A 20,036-nucleotide genomic window follows, 5' to 3' on the forward strand; every position below is an offset into this window, starting at 1 on the left:
GAAATTTCAGCTTATTTTATTTTACGTCAGACGCTGGGAGACTTTTCAGTCACTCTGTACTTCAGAACAGGATGATCAACATTAGTCTGGACACTTCTGGCAGGCAGTTCCTACTCCAACACAATGCTACTGTTGAAAGCCGAAACACCGGCGGAGCCCGGGGGACGGGGGGCTGGCCGGGACCGAGGTCAGCGAGGACCTGTTTGGATGGGTGTGCCTCCGAAAGAACACACATCAATCAAGCCATAACATCATCGCCAGGCCGGCTGATTGGCTGACGGAGACGCCGAGGGAGAGGAAATGCTAAAAATAGACATGACGGCCCATTTTGGCTTAATGAGCCCATGAGACATCAGGTCGAAGACCCACCCCTGCCTCGATCGTGACTGGGGGAGAAGGGAACATAAGTACTCCTGGCACAGACTCTGCCTTCACAAGGCTTCTGTGTGTATTTAAGACCTACAGTATACAACACATGTGCAGCCTCACAGATACATGACACACACACATAAATGGGAGGCTGTTATTCATACTAAGAGAGGCAGTGAAGTGTAAACAAAGTTCTGAATCACAGTGAGGCCTAATCTAATCCAGCTGTGCTGTGTGTGTCTGCGCTAAAGCTACAATTTTACACTCACCATCAAAACGCTCCTTAGAGAACCAGTAAGTTATATTTAGACTTTATACAGCAGTTAAGGCAAGCTCAGCCTGGCTAACCCCATAACCACAAAAGAGGGGAGCCAGATCCTGCTCCGACTGCCAGAGAGCCTAACCTAAATCATCTATCCCCCCCCTTTCAAGCACAATAACCAGCTATACGAGCGCCAGATTTTAAATATAACGGCAAAGATCTCTTCAACACATGATATCTGTGGGGGGACGACATTGACAGCAAATTCTGGTGCTAACGTCCAGCAAAAAGAGCAAAGTCTGTTAAGTCAATGCTCGGCAAACAACAAAAAAAAGGGAGAGAAAACACATCCCTGCCCCTTCGTACACAGGGAACACAGTGTCCAGACAAACAGCGCTGCAAAGCCAAAGGGGCACACAGGAGGACGAGAGGAGAAGTTGGGCAAGCCTCACTGACTGGCTGACATTTGGCTGTGTGCCATTTCATTCCAGCTAACTTCTCAACAAACCTTGTAACCAGCAACGTCTAACACTCCTCGTCTACGGTCAGCTATAGGGGGCTGGCTGTGTGCCACCGCTGTCCCTCTGTCCTCGACATCTTCCTCCTCCTCCTCCTCCCCCAAGTCAAGAATACGCCGTGTGTCTGACTACAGCAGAATCTCTGCCTGCTACGGCAGCACTGTCCTCAAATGTCTCCTACAAAACCGCAGCAGCATTACAGAGAGGGTGAACGGGACGGAGAGGAGGGGGGAGGAGGAGGTAAGATGGAGAAGTTGATGAAGGTCCGAAAATGTTAATGTTAAGTTGAGTAATGATTTTTTAAAAAAAAAGAAATCAAGTGTGATGTCAACAAACAACAACAGTAAAGAGGAAATGAAAGGTCACAAAAAAAACAACAAACAGTTAAAGTGACTTGTTTAACTACCGATAGAAGAAGCAGTCGCAGCACACTAGAACCCCCATCCAGCCGGCGGTGAAGCAGCAGAGCCGGGGTGACGAGGCTCCGACCCGCAGCACCCTTCCTCCCTTTCACCTCCCAGTCTCCGGTCCGCTCTCTTGGCTACAGGTGCAGCAGCTCCAGCATAGCACCTTGTGTAATCATGCAGCTACTGAAACAGTCTGACGTTTAACGCAGGAGGGACGGACAGACAGACGAGGCCGTTCAGGGACTCAAACAGATGCACGAAAAAAACAAAAAACATTCACAAAACCAGACACTTCTCTGAGCATGCTGCCCTTTCTCTCTCCTGTCCAACTACTGCAACTGCCTGCCTTCACTTTCACACTTCCTCGCTCTCTCTCTCCCCCTCTCTCCCTCCCTCTCCCTCTCTCTCTCGCCCTCGTTCACTTGCTGGCTCCCACTTGAAAGGCGGGAAGATTAGCTTGGCAAACAGAGTCCCATAAACAAACTGCTGACTGCTGGACAGCACAGAGTGGACTGCAGGGAAGAGGGAGATGGACACAGAGCGACAGCAGCAGAGAGAGAGAGAGAGAGAGAGAGAGAGACGGGAAACAATCCCTGGGAGGCAGAAATCTCAGCCATCTGTATACATCCTAAACAATGGCTAAACATCCCACCTCCACCCATCGCACAACGCAGACCAAACACAGACTGCTGGATAAATCTCACTCAGAGACAACTCCTGTCGAAAGTTAATCTGTGCAGCGAGTCGACAGCCTCGTCATGCTTCTGCACGCGGGGTGATATGTGACCAAGTCACCACAGCAGATGGCTAACTGTCAACTCAAAAGTAAACACTGACGAGGCCAATAAACACGCAGCGCGGCGTTTCGGGCACGTATACAGCAACTCTTCATTCACATAAAATGATGCAGCAGTACGGGACGGGAGGGGCTAGCACGGAGACAAGCCCCCAGCAAGCGAGCCAATCACTGCAGAGCGCTGCTGTTACGGTGTGTGGCAAATAAGGTGAAGGACAGACTCGTTTCATCAGCCAATTGCCCCTTTTTTTTCTATTCACTCCCTTCTTTACGCTTCAAAACACACGTGCAGCAATGACTGTGAGGACTGCAGTGGTCAGGTGGAGCTGTGACGCCACGATCGAAACAAACACGGGATTTACTGAGCGTGACGAGGGCAGACACTGACTGCTGACGCTCAATATCGAACCCTTCCAGTCCAGAGGAAACAAACGACTGCGGCAAGACAAAAGGCTGCGAGACGACGGAGGCAGAGGTGACAGTCACCTTCAGGAGGTGGCGGTTGTGTGGCAGCTGCAGAGGAGAACAGTTCTGCTCGTATTCTGTCAGCGACTTATCAAAAGAGCTCCTGAACAGGGGAGGATGGATTTTAACAGTCGAGGCCGGAGATGGTGGATATTTACCACCTTCCTCCGCTGCACATCCTTCCTCTGCCACTTCTTTCTGCTCCTGAGATAAAAGATGACAAAGACGAACTGCAGCAGCAAAGCGAAGCTGTTTCACATCTCATGACGTCATCCCTCCTCCTCCTCCTCCTCCTCCTCCTCCCCCCTGGAGGGCCAGTCACCAGGAGCTGCATCTAACAGGCCTCCCCTTTCATGGTTTAATTACCTCATCCCTCTCACCTGCACACACACACACACACAGATGTGAGTGAAGCATGTGATCTCACACAATGATCACAGAGGGGAGGGGGGGACAGCAACACACACTTTCTGTACACACTTCCTAAGTGAGAACAGAATGGCAAGGGAGGGAAGGATACAACGATAAGCATCGTTATCGCATCATTCATGACCGTGTGATGAAAGCAGGTGTTTGGCACTCGTTAGCTCTCCTTTTGTGTTTCGGCTCCTAAAAGTCAGGAAGTGGGTTTTGTGTGCGTCAAGTACAGCGGAAGGCCAGATGCCTTATTACAAGGAGAAAGAGGAAGAGGAGTGCCGGTGGAAAAGTGTAAGAAGTGAAACTGGCCTTAAATTAACTGTCACTTTTAACAATGCCAACGAGCTCTTGTGGGTCTCTTTTGCGTGCCGGTGTGTGTGTGTGTGTGTGTGTGTGTGTGTGTGTGTGTGTGCTTCCTCAAACTTTTGAGCCTTATCATTAAATCCAGACAAACAACAAAAAGCGAGACATCCGCTCTGACTGAATGCAAGAAAATAAAAAAAATAAAAACCCAGCTAGCTTGCTCAGCGGACGTTATGGAGACAAAGAAAGAATTTTTCTTATAAACTTGTGACTTGCAGAGATAACACAATGAAGAGAGGGAGGGAGGAGGGGCGGAGGGGGGGGGAGTTGGACAGAACCACCCGACTCGTGACCGGGTTTAGAAACGGCAGGATGTGAATAGAGGCCGATGCAATCATGTCAAGAAAGGGGGAAACAGTGGGTTAGGAAGGGGGGGGGGGGAAGAGGAAAAGACACACATACTGCTGCACTCGTACAAAGTTGCTAGGTGATGGGGGGCGGAGAGAGGGGGCACTTCTGTGGAGGGGAAGGAGAGCGAGAGAGAGATAAAGAGGGAGGGAAAGGAGAGATCATTTTCTAAAATTCAACAGAGGAGACAAAAGAAAGAGAGAGCCCACCCCTCCTTAAAGCGAGACGGACAGGTTTCTCCTGCTCGCTACACGTGGGCGCCACACAGGTGAAGTCAGGGACCCTCACAGGGACCTGACAGCATCACCAGCGTCCACCTCTTATCCATACAATGTAAAATAAACTCTGTATATTTCGATGCAGCATGTAATCTTTCTCCACAACAAAGAAGCAGCCTTCTGTGGTGACACTGCAGCATGCGTGCGTGTGTGTGTGAGTGTGTGCACAATACAATGATAAATCTCTCTTTGGCATCACTGAAGAGTTATTATAAAATGTTAAAGACTCACATTAAAGTGCAATAAAGACACTATAGTGTCAGCGTGCGCATTAAAATGGGAATATCACAGAGAAAGTGAACTGATTTATGAGCTCGGCATATAAGACAACGTGCTGCCCTCCTCCTCCACCCTCCTCCACCCTCCACCTCTACATATGGATAACACATTACTACAGTAAGTTACCGCAGCTCACGTTACACCAGCCTCTTACCTATTCAGCGTATAGGACCCGTTCCTCTTAAACCTCATCCTGGACGACAGGAAGCGGATAAAGAAATCCAGAATTGACGGTTTCAGCTTTTTGTCGCACCCCGAAAAGAAGAAACAAGCGCCGCCGTGTCTTTCTGTCTGTCTGTGTGTGTCTGTGTGTGTGTGTGTGTGTGTGTGTGTGTGTCTTTCTGGCTGCAGAGCAAACAAAACTGCCGAACAATACGGAGTTGCTCCTTGCGGTCCCGCTCTCACTCCAACACCTTTTTCCTTTCCTTTATCTTTCTATCGTTTCTTCCCGGTCCTCCTCCTCCTCCTCCTCCTCCTCCTCCTCCGGTCCCCTCTGGTTTCCGTGGGGCAGGGTTAACGAGTCCTCAGGCTGCAGGCGTTTCGATTCAAACCCAGAAAAACAGCTCGTATCGGTGACATGCGTGCGCTCCGGAGTTGTAGAGAAGAATTGAGTGTTTTTCAGAGGGAGTCTGGCGGAGGCTTTGTGTCCACGCAGCCCCGCGCTGACGCAAACCGCCGCGTTTTTACTCCCCACTCCCAGAAAAACAGCCAGACGAAACTTGAAGCTTTTCCTTCAACGCGTCCACATCTACATCCCCTCTTCCTGCTCGGTTCGGCGGCATAAAACCCGAACTAAAAGCGACGCTTGCGCAAGAAAAAAAAAAACATTTACACGCCGCCCTTTATGAAAAATGGTTATCGATGCGCGCCAGCTTCCTTCTCTCCATTCACGTTCCTGAGGAGGTTCTCGTGTTTCAGCAGCGTTTCCTATCTGAGGAGCTATATATAATTATAGAAATATATAAATACACGTTTATATTCTTCCGTATACCGAACATAAACCAGACTCCTCCAGCCCAACACGGCTGCTGTCACCGCCCGGAGGGTGAGACAGATTTGAGGCTAAGAATAGTGACGAGGAGCCATTAATGCCATTTAAATCCAAAGTCCTCCAAGTGTGTGTGTGTGTGTGTCTAAAAGGACACACACACTTTACATTTCATGATACAGGAAGCTGCTGGAGCTCCAGGAAGAGAAATGATTGATAATTCATGAGCACATACATCACTGGATTAAATTATTATTAGAGGATGTGGAGTGATAAAGAGAGACATGATGACTTTCTGGGATTTAAACCTTTCAGGACTCTGCAGGTGGTTGTTGACAAGAAATGCAACAACTAATCGATTAATCAATTAGTCGGACAAATATTTTTGAAAAAAGGACAGCCGACTTTTGCAGGTTCGAGCTGCTTAAAGAGGCACTTTGCAGTTTTTTTCTCCCAAAACTACAAACTCTGAATTTTCTTAGTTAAAATATTAATGAGGTAATAATACAAACTCAGAAATGTTATCTGTTTTTCCATCAGTGAATAAACAAGCTGTTCTCAGAGGAAGTTAAGGTCCCCACAACACTGTCTGAAGCTAAAAGGTGGCGGGGTCCGCCACATATAAACAAAGTTAAGCAGTATGACATTTTGTTGTGTGTTTATTTAGTTTATTTCAGTCATGAAAGTGAAGACGGTTTGCTTAAGCTTGTTTTGGCATAAAAATGTCCACAATATCTTCCCCAAAACTACATAATGCACCTTTAAATGTGAGGATTTGCTGCTTTTCTTTGGCATTTTTGACTGAGTTTTTAGGTTTTGGACGGTTTTCACACTTTATAGACCAGATGATTAGCTGTAAACATAACCAGCAGAGAAATCAATAGTGAGAATGATCATTGTTTGCCTTGTAATGATGTTAAAACTGTGTGTCTGCCTCACTCGATCTGCCACTTCTGCACCACACGAACTCTTGACCCAACACCAGGTGCTGCTGCGAGGACAACGACCAAGTGACCAGTAACAATGGACCATAATCGCTGGCCTGCTCGTGAGTAACATCCGTGCTATGCGGCATTTTCAGCATCAGCATCCTCTCCGACAAACAGCGAGAACTCACAATGAAGTTAGTTAGCAGCCAGGAATGTCAAAATGTGGTGGAAATGACAGGCGGGTTAACTCAAAGTGACTTTGAGCAGACACAGAGGTGACACTAAGAATGGCTTTACGATGACAAAGTGCGATCGCTATCGCCGCACCCAGCAACGGCCTCCAGTGTGTATGCGTGCCCTCGGGGGAAGCAAGCCCGCTTCTCCAGCTGGGTGTGTGTACACTAGACACAGCTAAGGTGAGGCAAAAATCTCTTGTTTAGTCAAGTCTGGATTTGTGGATTTAAGAAAAAAAAAGTTGGTACACTAGAGCTGGAGAGGGGAAAAGATGGATGGATGGGGGGAGACAGGGAGAGAGCCCAGACCACAAAGAGTGAAAAAATGGAAAGACCAGATGTGATTTTCTGACAGAGTGAGCATTGAGAAGGAGGAGGACGTGCAACAAGGGTCCCAAACTGGATTTTAAACCCAGAATAACGTTTATGGTTACATGTAATGTGTTTTAGTAACTTGAACTTGTCAAGACGAACCCCAAAAATATATATATATATTTTTATGAAGCTATTTGAAAGAGATTAGAAGACACAGAGAACTTCTAAACTATATATTACATCCATGGTTATAACGAGAAGTTAATTAAAGGGACAAGTCCAGCTCATATGAGAGCAACTACCAAAAAAAAAAGTCTCTAATAATAAAATAAAATGTTTCATTAACTTTTGTGTGCTTGGGTCTTGAGGGATGGAAGCAGGGAAAAGCACGAAATGATAAATCCAGACGAGCGGTAAATGTAAGATTACATCATGGGAGTGCGGTACAGTGTCTCTGTGTGTGTGTTTCCTCTACTCCTGCAGAAAAGCACTCAGGGTTGGTTTCAACGGCTCCAAGCTCGTTTATTACAGTAAGAGCAACCTGGCACTAGAACTGCTGATCAATCGCACCACCAGCACCGCCGCCGCCGCCACTGCTGCTGCTCATTCAGTCACTGCAGAGTTACACAACAGTCACTGGAGGAAGAGGAGGAGGAGGAGGAGGACTGACAGAAGATGAGGCGACTCTGGAGGGACCGTAAAGAGTCAAAAAAGGGAGGATGGTGGAAGGAAAACGAGGGAACAAACACTGCAGAGCACAGAGGCACAATTAGCCGGAGCTTTATTGATGCAGTTCAAAAACAACCCCCTCCCTTCTCCCTTCCTCCTATTCACTCTCAATCCATTCCTCCTTCCTGCACTTATTCATCGCCTGCACCTTAAATGCCCCTGATTTTATTGCTTCTTTCGCAGCCCCTTCATTAAGCTAATTTGAGCTTTTCTGGCTTCTTTGGCGATCCTCGTCACGAGCCCCTCTTTTCTCCCCTTCTGTCCCTCCAGTTCAGTCCCTCCCCGCATTCCTCTTCCTGCTGCATGTTGTGCAAGAATGATGTGAACTTTAAGCGCCTGTCCGTGCATACTAATCGAGTGAAAGATGCCGGTCAATATGCAAAAGGAGGAAGCTGCAGATCTTCTCTGCATGTGTGGATATACAGGACGGAATAAAACACACGTACACGTCTTTCTCTGCCTCGTTCACAGCGACAGGAAGGCTTCCAGAAAGCTGTCCTCGCTGCGGCCGTGGTGCAACTCTGGCCCCTCCACTCCTACATAGGCTTTCCAGGAATACATTGCACAGAGGCAAACGCTGGACCGCAGTGCACAAACACACACAAATGGACACACACACACACACTGTGGATCCAGTATGCATGAGAGCAGAGCTTTAGAGGGACCATGTTGCTTTAAGATCCCCAGCACAGAGGTGATACTGACAGAAAGCACACACACGCCTGCTGCCATGCCAAAAAAAGATGAATCTTATAAAACCATGTGTGTATTACGCAATTTAATGTACACAAGGTCTCGCTGCCAAGCACCAGGAACACACTGTTTCTCTCACACACTCTAAATATGTTTCAGCACACACAAACAAACACACACCGGGCACAGTTAGAGGTATATGTGTGCTGGGCCCGGGCCAGGGGAAGCAGTATGAAAGGGCCTATATATACGACCCGGCTGGGCGACGCCAGGAGCCGGTCAGACCGTCTGTGCGTCCGTCCTTCACACATAGCCCGGCCTATATTAAGAGGATACTTCTATAGCTCACCTTTAATAGTTACCTCAGTGAGTCATTCTCTCTGTCTGTCCTTTAAGTCGTCCTATAGGCTTCTGTTTCACGTCTCTGTCCGACCATCTACCAGCACTAAGCTCAGGGAGCTTCCACTAACACTCTCTCAGTATGTCAGAGCTGATGAAAGCGTAAGTGTGAAATAATGTGTAAAAACAGTGATGTTGACATTTTCTCAAGTTTGCCTCCCAGATGGTCCCCCAAAAAAAAAAAGGCAAATGTTATGTCTGGGGTGTTTCTGGGCTCTGCACCCAATCAGTGTTATCTTTCCACATCTCCGCTGCCTTCAAATTCCAGGAAATGAAATGCAACCTTACCCATGCACTGATCACTGCTCAGGCATTTAGAGAATGTGAAGTTCAGCGCCAGAATTGGAAAACCATCTATCTTGTAAAAGACTAAGTATCACTTTTTTTTTTTTTTAAATGTTCCTATGATGACAGCACTGTGTGATGGTAGCCATCAGTGGAAACACTTTAAATGTCACGTCCTTTAGAGTCGCAACAATTAGTTGAATAATGGATTAGTTAATCATCTAAAATGGAAGGAGTCTATCTGTCCATTGATCTGCTCAACTACAAATGGTGGGTGTACTGCTGAGGACCCGTGAAGGGCAGCATCGATAGTGAAGTGAGTGAGTGAGCAGTTCTCAAGAAAGCTGGAAGGAAGTAACGTCTCCCTTGCAAAGTTGGAGAGATTCTGCAGCTCCAGATCCAACGTTTAAGACGAACACAGCACCAGGCAATTGTGGTCGCTATATCTAATGTGGCATCAGCTATCGAACGTTTTAATAATCCTAAGCAGTGGTTAGCCTATTTTGACATTTGTAATGCATACAACCAGGCAGTTGAACGTCATATTCGGTCGGCTGTGGTGAGAGCAGATCGTCCACTAATAAGAGGGTCGTGGTTCGATCTCCGGTCTCTACAGTCTACATGTCGACATTTCCTTGGGCAACATAACCCTGAAATGCTCCTCCATTGGTGTGTGGATGTTGTGTCGAGATGGTGAGTGCTCCTGATGAGCAGCTAGCCTCTGTCAACAGTGTATACAGTCAATGTGTGTGTGATTGGGTGAAGGCAGACGTGTATTGTAGAGCGCTTTAAGTGGTCTGTAAGAGGAGGAAACGATATATGAATACAGTCTGTTTACCATTTAAGAAAGAAGCAGAACTAACAATTTGGGTTTTTAAAAAACTGTGAGGAGACTCTGGAAAATTCACTTTTAGCCTCCTATGATTGTTAACTGAATATCTGCAGACTTTAGGAACCTGTAATGTTCCCTTTTCACCATCTTCTGACATAGTACAGAACAAACAATGACAAAAAACAATCTAATGTTTGTGTTTTAAAAGCCTGGAGGGAGTTTATCTTCCAGATTTAAAGAGGTACACAAGGCGGCCATTCTTTAGGCTAATTTGAGCATTTTTAGACCTCAGGTTAAATTACATTAAGGTCCAGATGAATAATTGTTCATCATCTCCACACTATACTGTCATTCCTGGATCAGGGAGAAGACTGTGCAACACCATTTAAACTTTCATGTGTCTAATTTTATCTCTCTGCTGCTCAAACCAAATATAACGCACCTTAAAAGAGAAAACCGTCGCTGTTTGAACTGCTCATCACTCCGCGCACTGCTTTGCTTTCATGGCTCTCACACCAAAGTGGAAGCACTGATCTGAGAAACTGCTGAGGACGGTGAGACTATGATGCCACCTACTGTTAGCAAGAAATAATGCAAGAAAGAACAGACGATCTTCTCCTCTCTCTCTCTCTTGCTCTTTCATCTGGGGCTCGCTGTGCTAAGTGACTTGCGCTGATGGCTGAAGAGCAGCGATGAGAGAGAGGCAGCAGGCCGGCCGGCCAGAGAACCTGCAGGCTGAGGTGTACTCGCTCACTGACGGCCTGTTGACTGGTATGCAGCAGTCTGGTATTGTTGGCATGTGAATAAAGGCTTTGCACCAGTGATGGAAGGGAGGAGGTGAGGATAGGAGATTTTAAAAAAAAAGAGAGAAGAAGAAAGAAAGACAAAGACAAGGGATGGAAGGTGAGGGAAAGCAGCGCTGATGCTACAGTGACATCTGGTATTGCTGGTATGTGAAGAGACATTGAACAGAGGGATACAAGCAGAAGCGAGGCCTGTTGTGATCGGCTCCTACGCTTTTTAGATTTTACAAACATATTTAAAAGCTTCTGGGCCTTTTTTTCCTCTTCAGTGTAGAAAATATAAATCCACAAGAGTGATTTCAGATTGGTAGAAAACTTTTACAACCTCAAGGCGAGAATGTGGGATAAAGACATTGAACCGGCGATAGATCGTGTTGGGCTTGAGCAGGTTTTTGGAGAACAGTAATTACCCCCAACCTTTACTTGAAATTGTAAAAAATATCCTCAAAAGGAAAAATGAATAAATAAACAAAGCGCGCCTCAGCACAGAGAAGAACAGGACTATTGATGTGTGTGTTTGCCTCTGGCTGCTGGTCGACTGGTACTGCGGGTTTAGTGCTGTAGCTGCTTGATATGGTCATGTGATACTGGACAGAGCCCAGTGCACACTGGGAAGGCCTGCGAGCCACGATTATGCAACGAGATCTGATTTCATGCTCATTGGATCTCTCTCTCTTCTCCTTCCTTCTTCCTCTTCTCCCAGACTCTTTCTACTTTTATCTACATTTGTCTTTGCATCCCTTTTATTTCTCATTTGCTTCCTCATCTGAGTGCACATCAACCTCTCAGTAGAAACAAGAGAACTCATGTGACCTGCTAAAATCAATAGGATTGACCAAACAAAGCTACCCAACTGCTGACAGGTAAGCATTTTTTTTTTTGCCTCCTCTGGTCATGTGAGGTGGACGAGTGCTGCCCTCTTGTGGTGAAAAAACGGCACATCCAGATGCTGCTTTACAGCAATCCAATCCATTTTTTATCTAAAGTCAAGCCAGTAATGTTGGTTTTGAGGGTTGTGGCACACAAGCCGCTGCATGTATTTTAGATAAAGTGTATTTGGAAATCCGGAGCAGTTGCTGTGGTATTACCAGCCCAGAGACTGATGAAAGAAAAGAGCCGGGCAAACCAGATTAGTTAAAGAAAGTCCACAAGCTGTTAGGGCAGCCACACAATAACCAACCACAAGAGGGAGGTAAAAAAAAAGAAAAAAAAGAAACACAGGTCTCCTTTCACCCTCCATCACACCACATCAGGATGTGAAGCTCAAAGACGTCTCAATAACATTCAAGGACATCTTAATTTCATTTAATTCATTAGACTGATAAACATAGGCTTTTCTTCTCAGGGTCCAATCACAAGCATAACTTTCAAGGTCTTAATCTACTTGATGTTTAAGTTGTTGACACATCAATGCAGATCTGATGGCATTTTATATAAGCAGCTTTATTATTTTTGAAAGACGTTGTCCCACAGCTCTTCTGCAGAGCTTTTCTTCTTTCTTTTTTTTTACCCTTGAGAAAAACACAGACTTGACACTTCTACGAAATAAAACAGACAATCCGCAAATGACCTTGAGGATGCAGATAAGAGAGAATGAAAATCAGTCATTTTATTCCAACAGCTTCACATTCAGTGACCAAAACATCCTGAAAATTGAGCTTTCTGTTGTCGTATCCACAAAATGACAGAAGCCAACAACAGCAACAACACATGATAAAAACCTCTTAGATCAGTTTCTCAAATATTTGTACCGCAGTGTTAACGTGACCCATCCTGATCCGCATTACCAAAACACTGAGCCGTAAGCTGAGCCTGACAGCAGCGGGCTGAGAATGACTTAGATCCAAATCCAAACGATGGGGAAATGTGCACAGACGTTCCCTTTAATGTATTCAAATCTCCACACTCGTGACTGTGTGAGTGCACTACAGAAAGAGTGTGTTGATCTCAGCGGCTCTGAGCTGATGCTGGAACAGGCTGTAGTCAGGTAGATAATCGCCACACTGGAAAGAAACACTTCCTTGGTTTAATGCATACACACACACACACAAACACACACTTTCTGAAGGGTGCACTCCACAGCTGCCCGCGGTTATGTAACAGCTGGTATGTGTAATGGTGTGTGTGTCTGTGTGTGTGTACATTAACCAGTCTCTGCACAGGCTCTGAAGAGAGCAGCGACCTCCAGCCACCTTTGACCGCAGCTGCTCACCTTTCAGCTGTTAAGAGTTAGATAACTGTAATATCACGGCTTCATCGGAGGGCTCATTGCGATATAAGACCAGAGGAAGTAATATGGAAAGGTCAACAGCTCAGAGCAAAGTCCGAGGAGGCAAAATTAAGAATTTATGCATTTTATTAAACTTCCTGGGACAGACACTGCAGGATGAGGAAATATTAAAAGGAAGAATCCACCTTAAATCAGAGGTTTTTCACATTTCCTGGTATTTTCTTTTGTTCTTATTTCTGCCTGAATCCTAGCAGCATATGGCAAGACATGTCATCAATTTCCCAGAGGCCACTTGACTCAAATTAACGAATATGGCAGAGGACACAAAGCCCAATTACGAGGCTTCATGTGTGCAGCTGTGCAGAGCCGGTTATCACTGACTGTGGAGACGGAGGAGACCGAAAGACTGAGAGAGACGCCCAGCTGGAGCCCGAGTGAGGAAAACAGCACTTCCTGTGTTTGTGCATCTCACTGTTTGCCTTCCCCCTCAACACAACGAGTGACGAAGACTTCCTGCAAGCTCCTGCTGCAGACTCCCCGGTCTGCTGGCATGGAGGTCGAACAATGAGAAGGAAAGGAGAGTGTGATACAGTACAGGGAGGGGCCGAGAGGGAGATAAAGGAGTAACACACACACATATGCAAACAGAAGCACAGATACAGGTGTACATGAGGACACACACCCAGACGGGACACGCACAAATGCAGTCAGAGCTCGGATGACTGTATGAAAAGGTGGAAGGACAGAGACCACGACAAGACAGACATCAAACCAAGACTCATGACCTGCGAGTTTCCTTCAGTCAGCAAGTGTCACACATCACCAAACCTCAGACATGCAGACAGGGCTAAAGTTTCCTCAACTCGCCACCACTTCACTGAGTGATTATGAGAAATGTTCCATCTGCCTGCACTGTAGGTCTGCACCCTCCCCTCTTCTCTGGCCCTGAGCAACACATGAACTCAGCAGAGCGGACCAAAACCCCTGACCTACTGTTCCTCCACCAGAGGAAACGGATGTGGGGAATATCTCTCGCTCGCTCTCATTCTCCGTCGCCTGCACGCGAAACAAACTGGCAGAAACAGCTTACAGAGCGGATGTCCAGACCACCGGCGTGAGTGCACATACAGCCGCATCATGAGCCACAGACGGGCCCTTCACTGTGTCTGTCTGTGGCTCCTGAAGTAGCATCAGAACGGTGTTGCTCCTACGCTGTCAGGGGATTTCGATGTTTGAAAAGGGGCATTCCACCTGTCTTGGTTACTTACTGGCTGTTGCTTTTTTTTTTTTAATCTGAAAATCTTATGTATCTGTTCAAAATTGTTTTAAACGTTGTTTATGCCGAGTTTGAGCGAAGTGTGTTTGACATGAGTGAGTGGTGTTTTCCATTTAACGTCAACACTGTTGTTTCTTCACATTTAGTAGATAATCTTAGTTCATTTATTGGATATTTCAAACTAAAAATTATGACCATTTCTTATAAATGACTTTTGAAGGAAGTGTTTTGTCTGTGAAACTTCCTACTTTCACTCTAAAATGCCCTGAAATAGCCACCAGAGGTAAAGCTATTGTTGCACTTCCCGTTTTTGAACTTTCTATCCATTAATAAATCTACTAAAGTTTAAGAAACATCAGTCGGAGGCATGTCTTTATGCAAAAATGTCCCTGCAGATTAGTTTCGGGACTAATCACTTAGTCTTTTTGTCTATAAAATGTCAGATGATATAATATAATAAACCTGTACAATTCCCATGATCCAATGTGATGTCGTCAGATCTCAATCAATGGTCCAAAACGTGAAAGATTCAGTTTACCCTTCGATATTACAAAGAAAGAGCATAAATTAAAGAAAACTTGATCCATAGTTGTCAACAGAGCAGCAAAAACTCCTCGTGACTCACATATAAATCTGAACTTTGGTTCACGCGAGTGTGAAATTCAGGTGAAGTCACTCTCAGCGCTGAATCCCTCCCTTCAGAGGAAAATTACAAAGCCACTTCATCTGCACTTTTAAAAATAGATATGTTTTGACATGCAGTACATTAGTAATGTGAGTATGACCAAGACAAGCTCCGGGCTGCAATGCTGCACACAGAATAAGCAGCACTGTCACTGACAATTACAAGCACTAACTTGTTGCATAATAATTAGACATTGTTGGCTGCTTCTCAAAAAAAAAAAAAAAAGGGCCTCAAACCAACCGGCGTGGCTTTGCAGAGGCAACATGGGATACTCTGCAGGGAGGAGCCGAGGTCAAACAGAAGGGCGGCGAGGCTGAGTCAAGCAGAGGGATGAGCAAGAAGATGAAGAGAAATGGTATGCAAGAGACGGGAGGTCGGGAGTCACAGTTCGCTTCACAGATCTTTTCCCTCCATCGCTCTTTATGTAGGCTAATCTCTTCCATCTCACCTCCCCGGGATGGCCAGCTCACTTAGCCTCATTTAACCAGCTAACAGCCGGTAATAAATCAGCCGCACGCTTCCCTCACCTCTAATCTGTAGGAGCCTGTTCAGCTCTGCACACTCCCCCTGATATATGACTCAGTCCACTCTGGCTTCCAGTGCGAGGCAGCTACTGTAGGTTTAAAAGCCTCTGCTGGGAGTACAGGCCAGACAGCTTGTAGAGAACGAGGCCGGGATGATAAAAAAAATGGAGGTAAAGGATAAAACTTTAGAGAAGATAATGGCAGAGCAGACTTCCACTGTCCAGCTTTGTTTCGAGGCTGGAGCTCATGTGACTTTTCAAATACATAATGGACCCAAAGCTCAGTCTTGTTCTTTGTCATATTTAGAATTAAGACCTCTTCAATTCAGGAATAAAACTGGTGATTAGGGCCGAGTATCATTTGATCTGTGGTTTTGGAAACGATACCAAAATGTTTTGTCTGCCACAAATTACCAAACTACTTTTCGTGGCCCAACAGTTCTCTGAAGACACAGCAGGAACAGAAAGACACAGTATGCCTCTCACATTATAATCTGAATTATATCACTGACAGAATGATTTGGACGTGTCGGTGAGACATCCTTCCTTCCTTCCTTCCCTCCCGAGGTTTCCTGGATTAAACTGTGGCAAAGTGAGCTGCTGGCCTCGCTCCCACGCCTGGACTCTTCATAATACCCTGTGTTCACAGCCAGTCTTCAGCAAAGCTAGCTTTTAACCTAGCTGCTAATGCTACCACACAGTTGGCTCAGTGTTAGCATCTATCATGAGCCAGCCAGCCAGCTCAGAGACCACCGGTGATTAAAAAGGGCTTTCAGGAAAGGTCACGTTCAGCAGGTCTACGGCTGGGAGCGCACAACAAAGCAGGAAAAGGCCAGCGTTGTGACATCACGCCAGACATCCACCGTGTTATAATGAAGTACAGTGTGCTGCATGTGTGTGTGTGTGTATGAAAATAGGACGCCACACGGACAGAACGTGTTCCCCAGCGTGGCCCTCTGTAAGCTCGCCGTCAGTCAGACTTATCCGTGTTTACACTCAATAATACACACACACACACACTTCCTCGAGGGAATATCAGAGGCCTTAAAGGGGTCGATTCCTCTGTTGTGCGTCTTGTGTTATTGTGTTGTGTCCAGCCTTGAGCCTTTCTGCCTCCCTCTTGGGAGGCCCAAGTCAGCAGCTCCCATACAGTGACCCCAACCCAGCAGCGGAAATCAGGCGACCCTGAACACTAGCTCCCTCTCTGTTATCCCTTCGCCTCCATTCCAAATCAAACTCTTCCCTGGAAAACATCCCTCTCCTCCTCCACGTCCTTTTTTAGATGTGAAGCAGCTTGCCGAGCTGGCTTGTGCCACACTCACAAACTCACACATGAATGCTTAGCAGGCTGCGGCAGGCGGTCCACAGTAGGAGCCTTTGTTCAATCTGCACACATGGAGAAAGAAGTAGTTGCTGCTATGAAATATTCTTTAGCTGTGTTTAAATATGTTTTTTAAGTCTAAATTGATGTTAGGAAGGACCAGTGTGAAACCTTGGCTCTGAATAATATCTGCTGGGTGTGGATTTGGGTGTTTTGCATCAATTACACTTAAATCAACTCCTCAAAACACATCTTGTCCTAAGATCATCCCACATTAGAGCCATCAGCTCCCTCCCTCTGTTGGCTTGTCATGGAGGCAGGAAGTGTAAGAGATGTACAGGCCATACGTGTGGATCAGAGCCATACGGCGGGGATGTCAGCCGACACATATGAAACATATGGCTGCTGGTGCTGGCCTGTCAGCTATTAAGCCGGTTCTATCGCCGTCTCCCTCTAATCTTGCCGACTGCATTGCTGCTGTTTAATTTCTCGCCTCCGCCACATCCAGATGTGCTGCCGCTGCTCGAGCGTTAACCGCACACATGCATGTACAGATACAAGATGAAAAGGTGGCATCACAGAGAGAGGGGGATTTATGTTTCTCTTGTTCATCTGCCTCTGAGCTGCTGCTTTGGTTTCTTCCCTTTCTTTGTGCTTTCAGCGTCCTGTATAAACCTGTCCAACACACCTCACCACACCCTGCTCAGGTGTTACAGTAGCACCCAACACCCTTCAGTGGAATAAAGTCCATTATTCTTCCTGGCTTTGGTTTTATTTTGCTTCCTGGTCCTTTCTTAGCGTTAGTGAGAAGAATGATTAGTGTAATGCTGATGACCTGGAAATTCACCTTTTCCCTCAGTCATTTAAAAATAAAGGGCCTCTAAAAGACACAACACACATAAAATACATTCAGGAGCTACAAAGTGAGGCAGGCAGTTAAAGTCATGCTGACTTAAAGAAATTAGGGGTAAATGAGGTAATCAGGATGCACGTGATCCATGACATCACCCTCTACTTCCTGTCCAAAGCTGCTAAACAGGAAGCTCACAATTGGGGGAAAAAAAAAAAAGGTCGAGCAGCTCCCTGACTCCTTTCTCTGGATACTGAATGAAAGCGTGTCTTCATGTTCACATCCATCATGTTCAGTATGAGTCTTATCATTCCTTTCATTTTCCTGTCCTTTATTCTCCCGGTTACTCTCAGCATGGGGCGCCACTGCAACTCCTGTAATCCCATTTAGAGAGGGTACGCATGGTGAAGGGGCTGATCCATCGACATGCACGCAAACACTCACAAGCTCGTACGCGAAAATGCATCATCGCACACACACACACACACTCACATACCTACGCATGTACAGAAGAGCCGGAAGGGGGGAAGGGGTGGATTGTTGATTAAAGAGGGATAAAGATAATAAGCAGGATTCTGGGGAAAGAAGAAAGTTTGAGAGGAAAACACGAGGTGGAGGAGGAGCGCAGCCTCGAGTACCGAGATGAACTTGGCTTCCTCAGGCATGTGTGCTTTGAAAGTGCGTGTGTGTGTGTGTATACCCGACTAGCCTGATGCAACGCAGAGATCTCTAATCCAATTACAGTTCAGACCAGCCTAGCGGCCTAGCCTCAGCCACCAAGGACAAACCTAGCAAGCTTACACCAGAGCTAGCAGCCCACCGGCTCTGCACAGATTTAGCAGCTCACCGCTCAGCCGCAGCCTCGCCCGAGGGTGCTGACCACATCTTGGTGGGAAATAAATAAAAACCCACCTAGAATTGAAGGCTTTGCTCCTCCAAGACAAATTAGGTCTCTTATCTCACTGGTTGAAGGAGGAGGACCAACAGCTCTGCAGGGCAAACACTCAAAGTCTTGGTTTTAAAGTGTTGGGACTCAAACCAGAGAAGGAATCCAATACGTTTTACTTCTCTATCCTTCATCGCTCCCTTTTTCTGACTTGCACACAGCTCCAAACTCCATTTCTCTGTGTGTCGCTGGCTGGCTGGGCCCCTTCTGTTAAATCTCCCTCTCTGTCCTCTATTGCAGACCTCTGCTGTTTCTAATCTCGCTCTCTGACCCACGTTGCCGCTTCCCATTTATCTCCATATCTCACCTATCGCCTCCACGCCGCTATCGTTTCCCTCCTTCCCCGGCTCTTTACCCGCACTTTCTATATTCTCCTGCTGCTCTACGCCTTGTCAGCTGCCCTCTCTTCTTCGGTCCCTCTCTTTCTTATCCTCTTTTTTTTTCCATTTTCAATTTGCAATCAACTCCGGTAAACCCATCTGCACATTTTTTGTCTCTTCACTTCACATTCCAACTCTCCATCTCATTGCCTCGGTCAGCGAGGTTATGTTGTCGGTCTCCTGTCTGTTAGTTAGCCAGACGACTGAAAAACTGATCAGATTTTAATGAAATTTGGTGGGAGATGATGTTATTTGGTGCACATCACACTTCTCTTTCAGGATGAGTGTTATAATAGAGACGCTCTCCTGGCCTCTAATAGAGAGCGTCTCCACTAAAGTCAGGGGAAATTACCAAGCTTTCAAGAAGATAACATCAGCCTCTCATTGGTATCGACTGATGCGAAAGTGATGCCAACCTTGATGTATTTTTATTATTTTGCAGAACGTGTACATTTTGAAAAGCCTTTTTCTGCAGCTGCCAGTCGACCATCACAGTGAAAGTTGTCAGAATAAAATGGCTATTTTTATTGTCATTGAAAATCTATTAAAATAAGTGAAATTAAAATGCAGGATAGACAATTCTCCCAGACCCAAACACTTCAAAGACGACACTGCTGGCTCACTGGCAGCCTGCAGCTGAACCTTCAGGCACTCCTGTGTGCACAAGGATGATCAGCTGACTGGTACTTGAAGGCAACTTCTACAGCATTGCAGATGTTGGGTGTATTTTCGTGATCCTTTATTGATTTGTTTAGGAAAAAGGTTTACTCATGGGGGAATATCTGAACTGAACAGAACTGATGACATTACCAGAGATCCTTTATTGATTTGTTTGGGAAGAGGGTTTACTCGGGACAGATGTGTGAAACAAAACTTAGTAATAAACTGAATTTTTACCTTTTGTTGTTCATTGGTGAATCCCTGAATCATGGCACTCCTGATATACTGATATCAGCCAAAATGAGTTGGTAAATATTGTCAAGTCTGATATCGTCAAAAATCTAATATTGTGCATCTCAGTCATTAAGTATATCAAGCTTTGGGGCCAACTAGCAGGGATGTTAATACACACAGGAAAGCCCACGGATATAAGGAAAGAGATGAGATGCATCAGGTT

General features: G+C 46.0%; 1 protein-coding gene across 3 annotated transcripts in view; it reads right to left on the minus strand.

Annotated features, from left to right (window-relative positions):
• The window catches only part of mob2a (MOB kinase activator 2a), a 61,148-nt gene that overhangs the window by 31,336 nt on the left and 9,776 nt on the right, over positions 1 to 20,036 (minus strand). Inside the window, exon 1 of one of the 3 annotated variants that reach the window (XM_037106382.1) lies at positions 4,657 to 5,492. The exons of 1 other annotated variant lie outside the window; for it this stretch is intronic. In XM_037106382.1, coding sequence (XP_036962277.1) covers positions 4,657 to 4,694 — 38 coding nt within the window. In that variant the 5' untranslated portion in view covers positions 4,695 to 5,492. Of the gene's footprint in view, positions 1 to 1,555; positions 1,913 to 4,656; positions 5,493 to 20,036 lie in introns of those variants that run through there. One more of the 3 variants, XM_037106384.1, reaches the window with a different exon arrangement.

Source organism: Acanthopagrus latus, chromosome 8 (genome assembly GCF_904848185.1).
Source record: "Acanthopagrus latus isolate v.2019 chromosome 8, fAcaLat1.1, whole genome shotgun sequence".
Classification (NCBI taxonomy): domain Eukaryota; kingdom Metazoa; phylum Chordata; class Actinopteri; order Spariformes; family Sparidae; genus Acanthopagrus; species Acanthopagrus latus.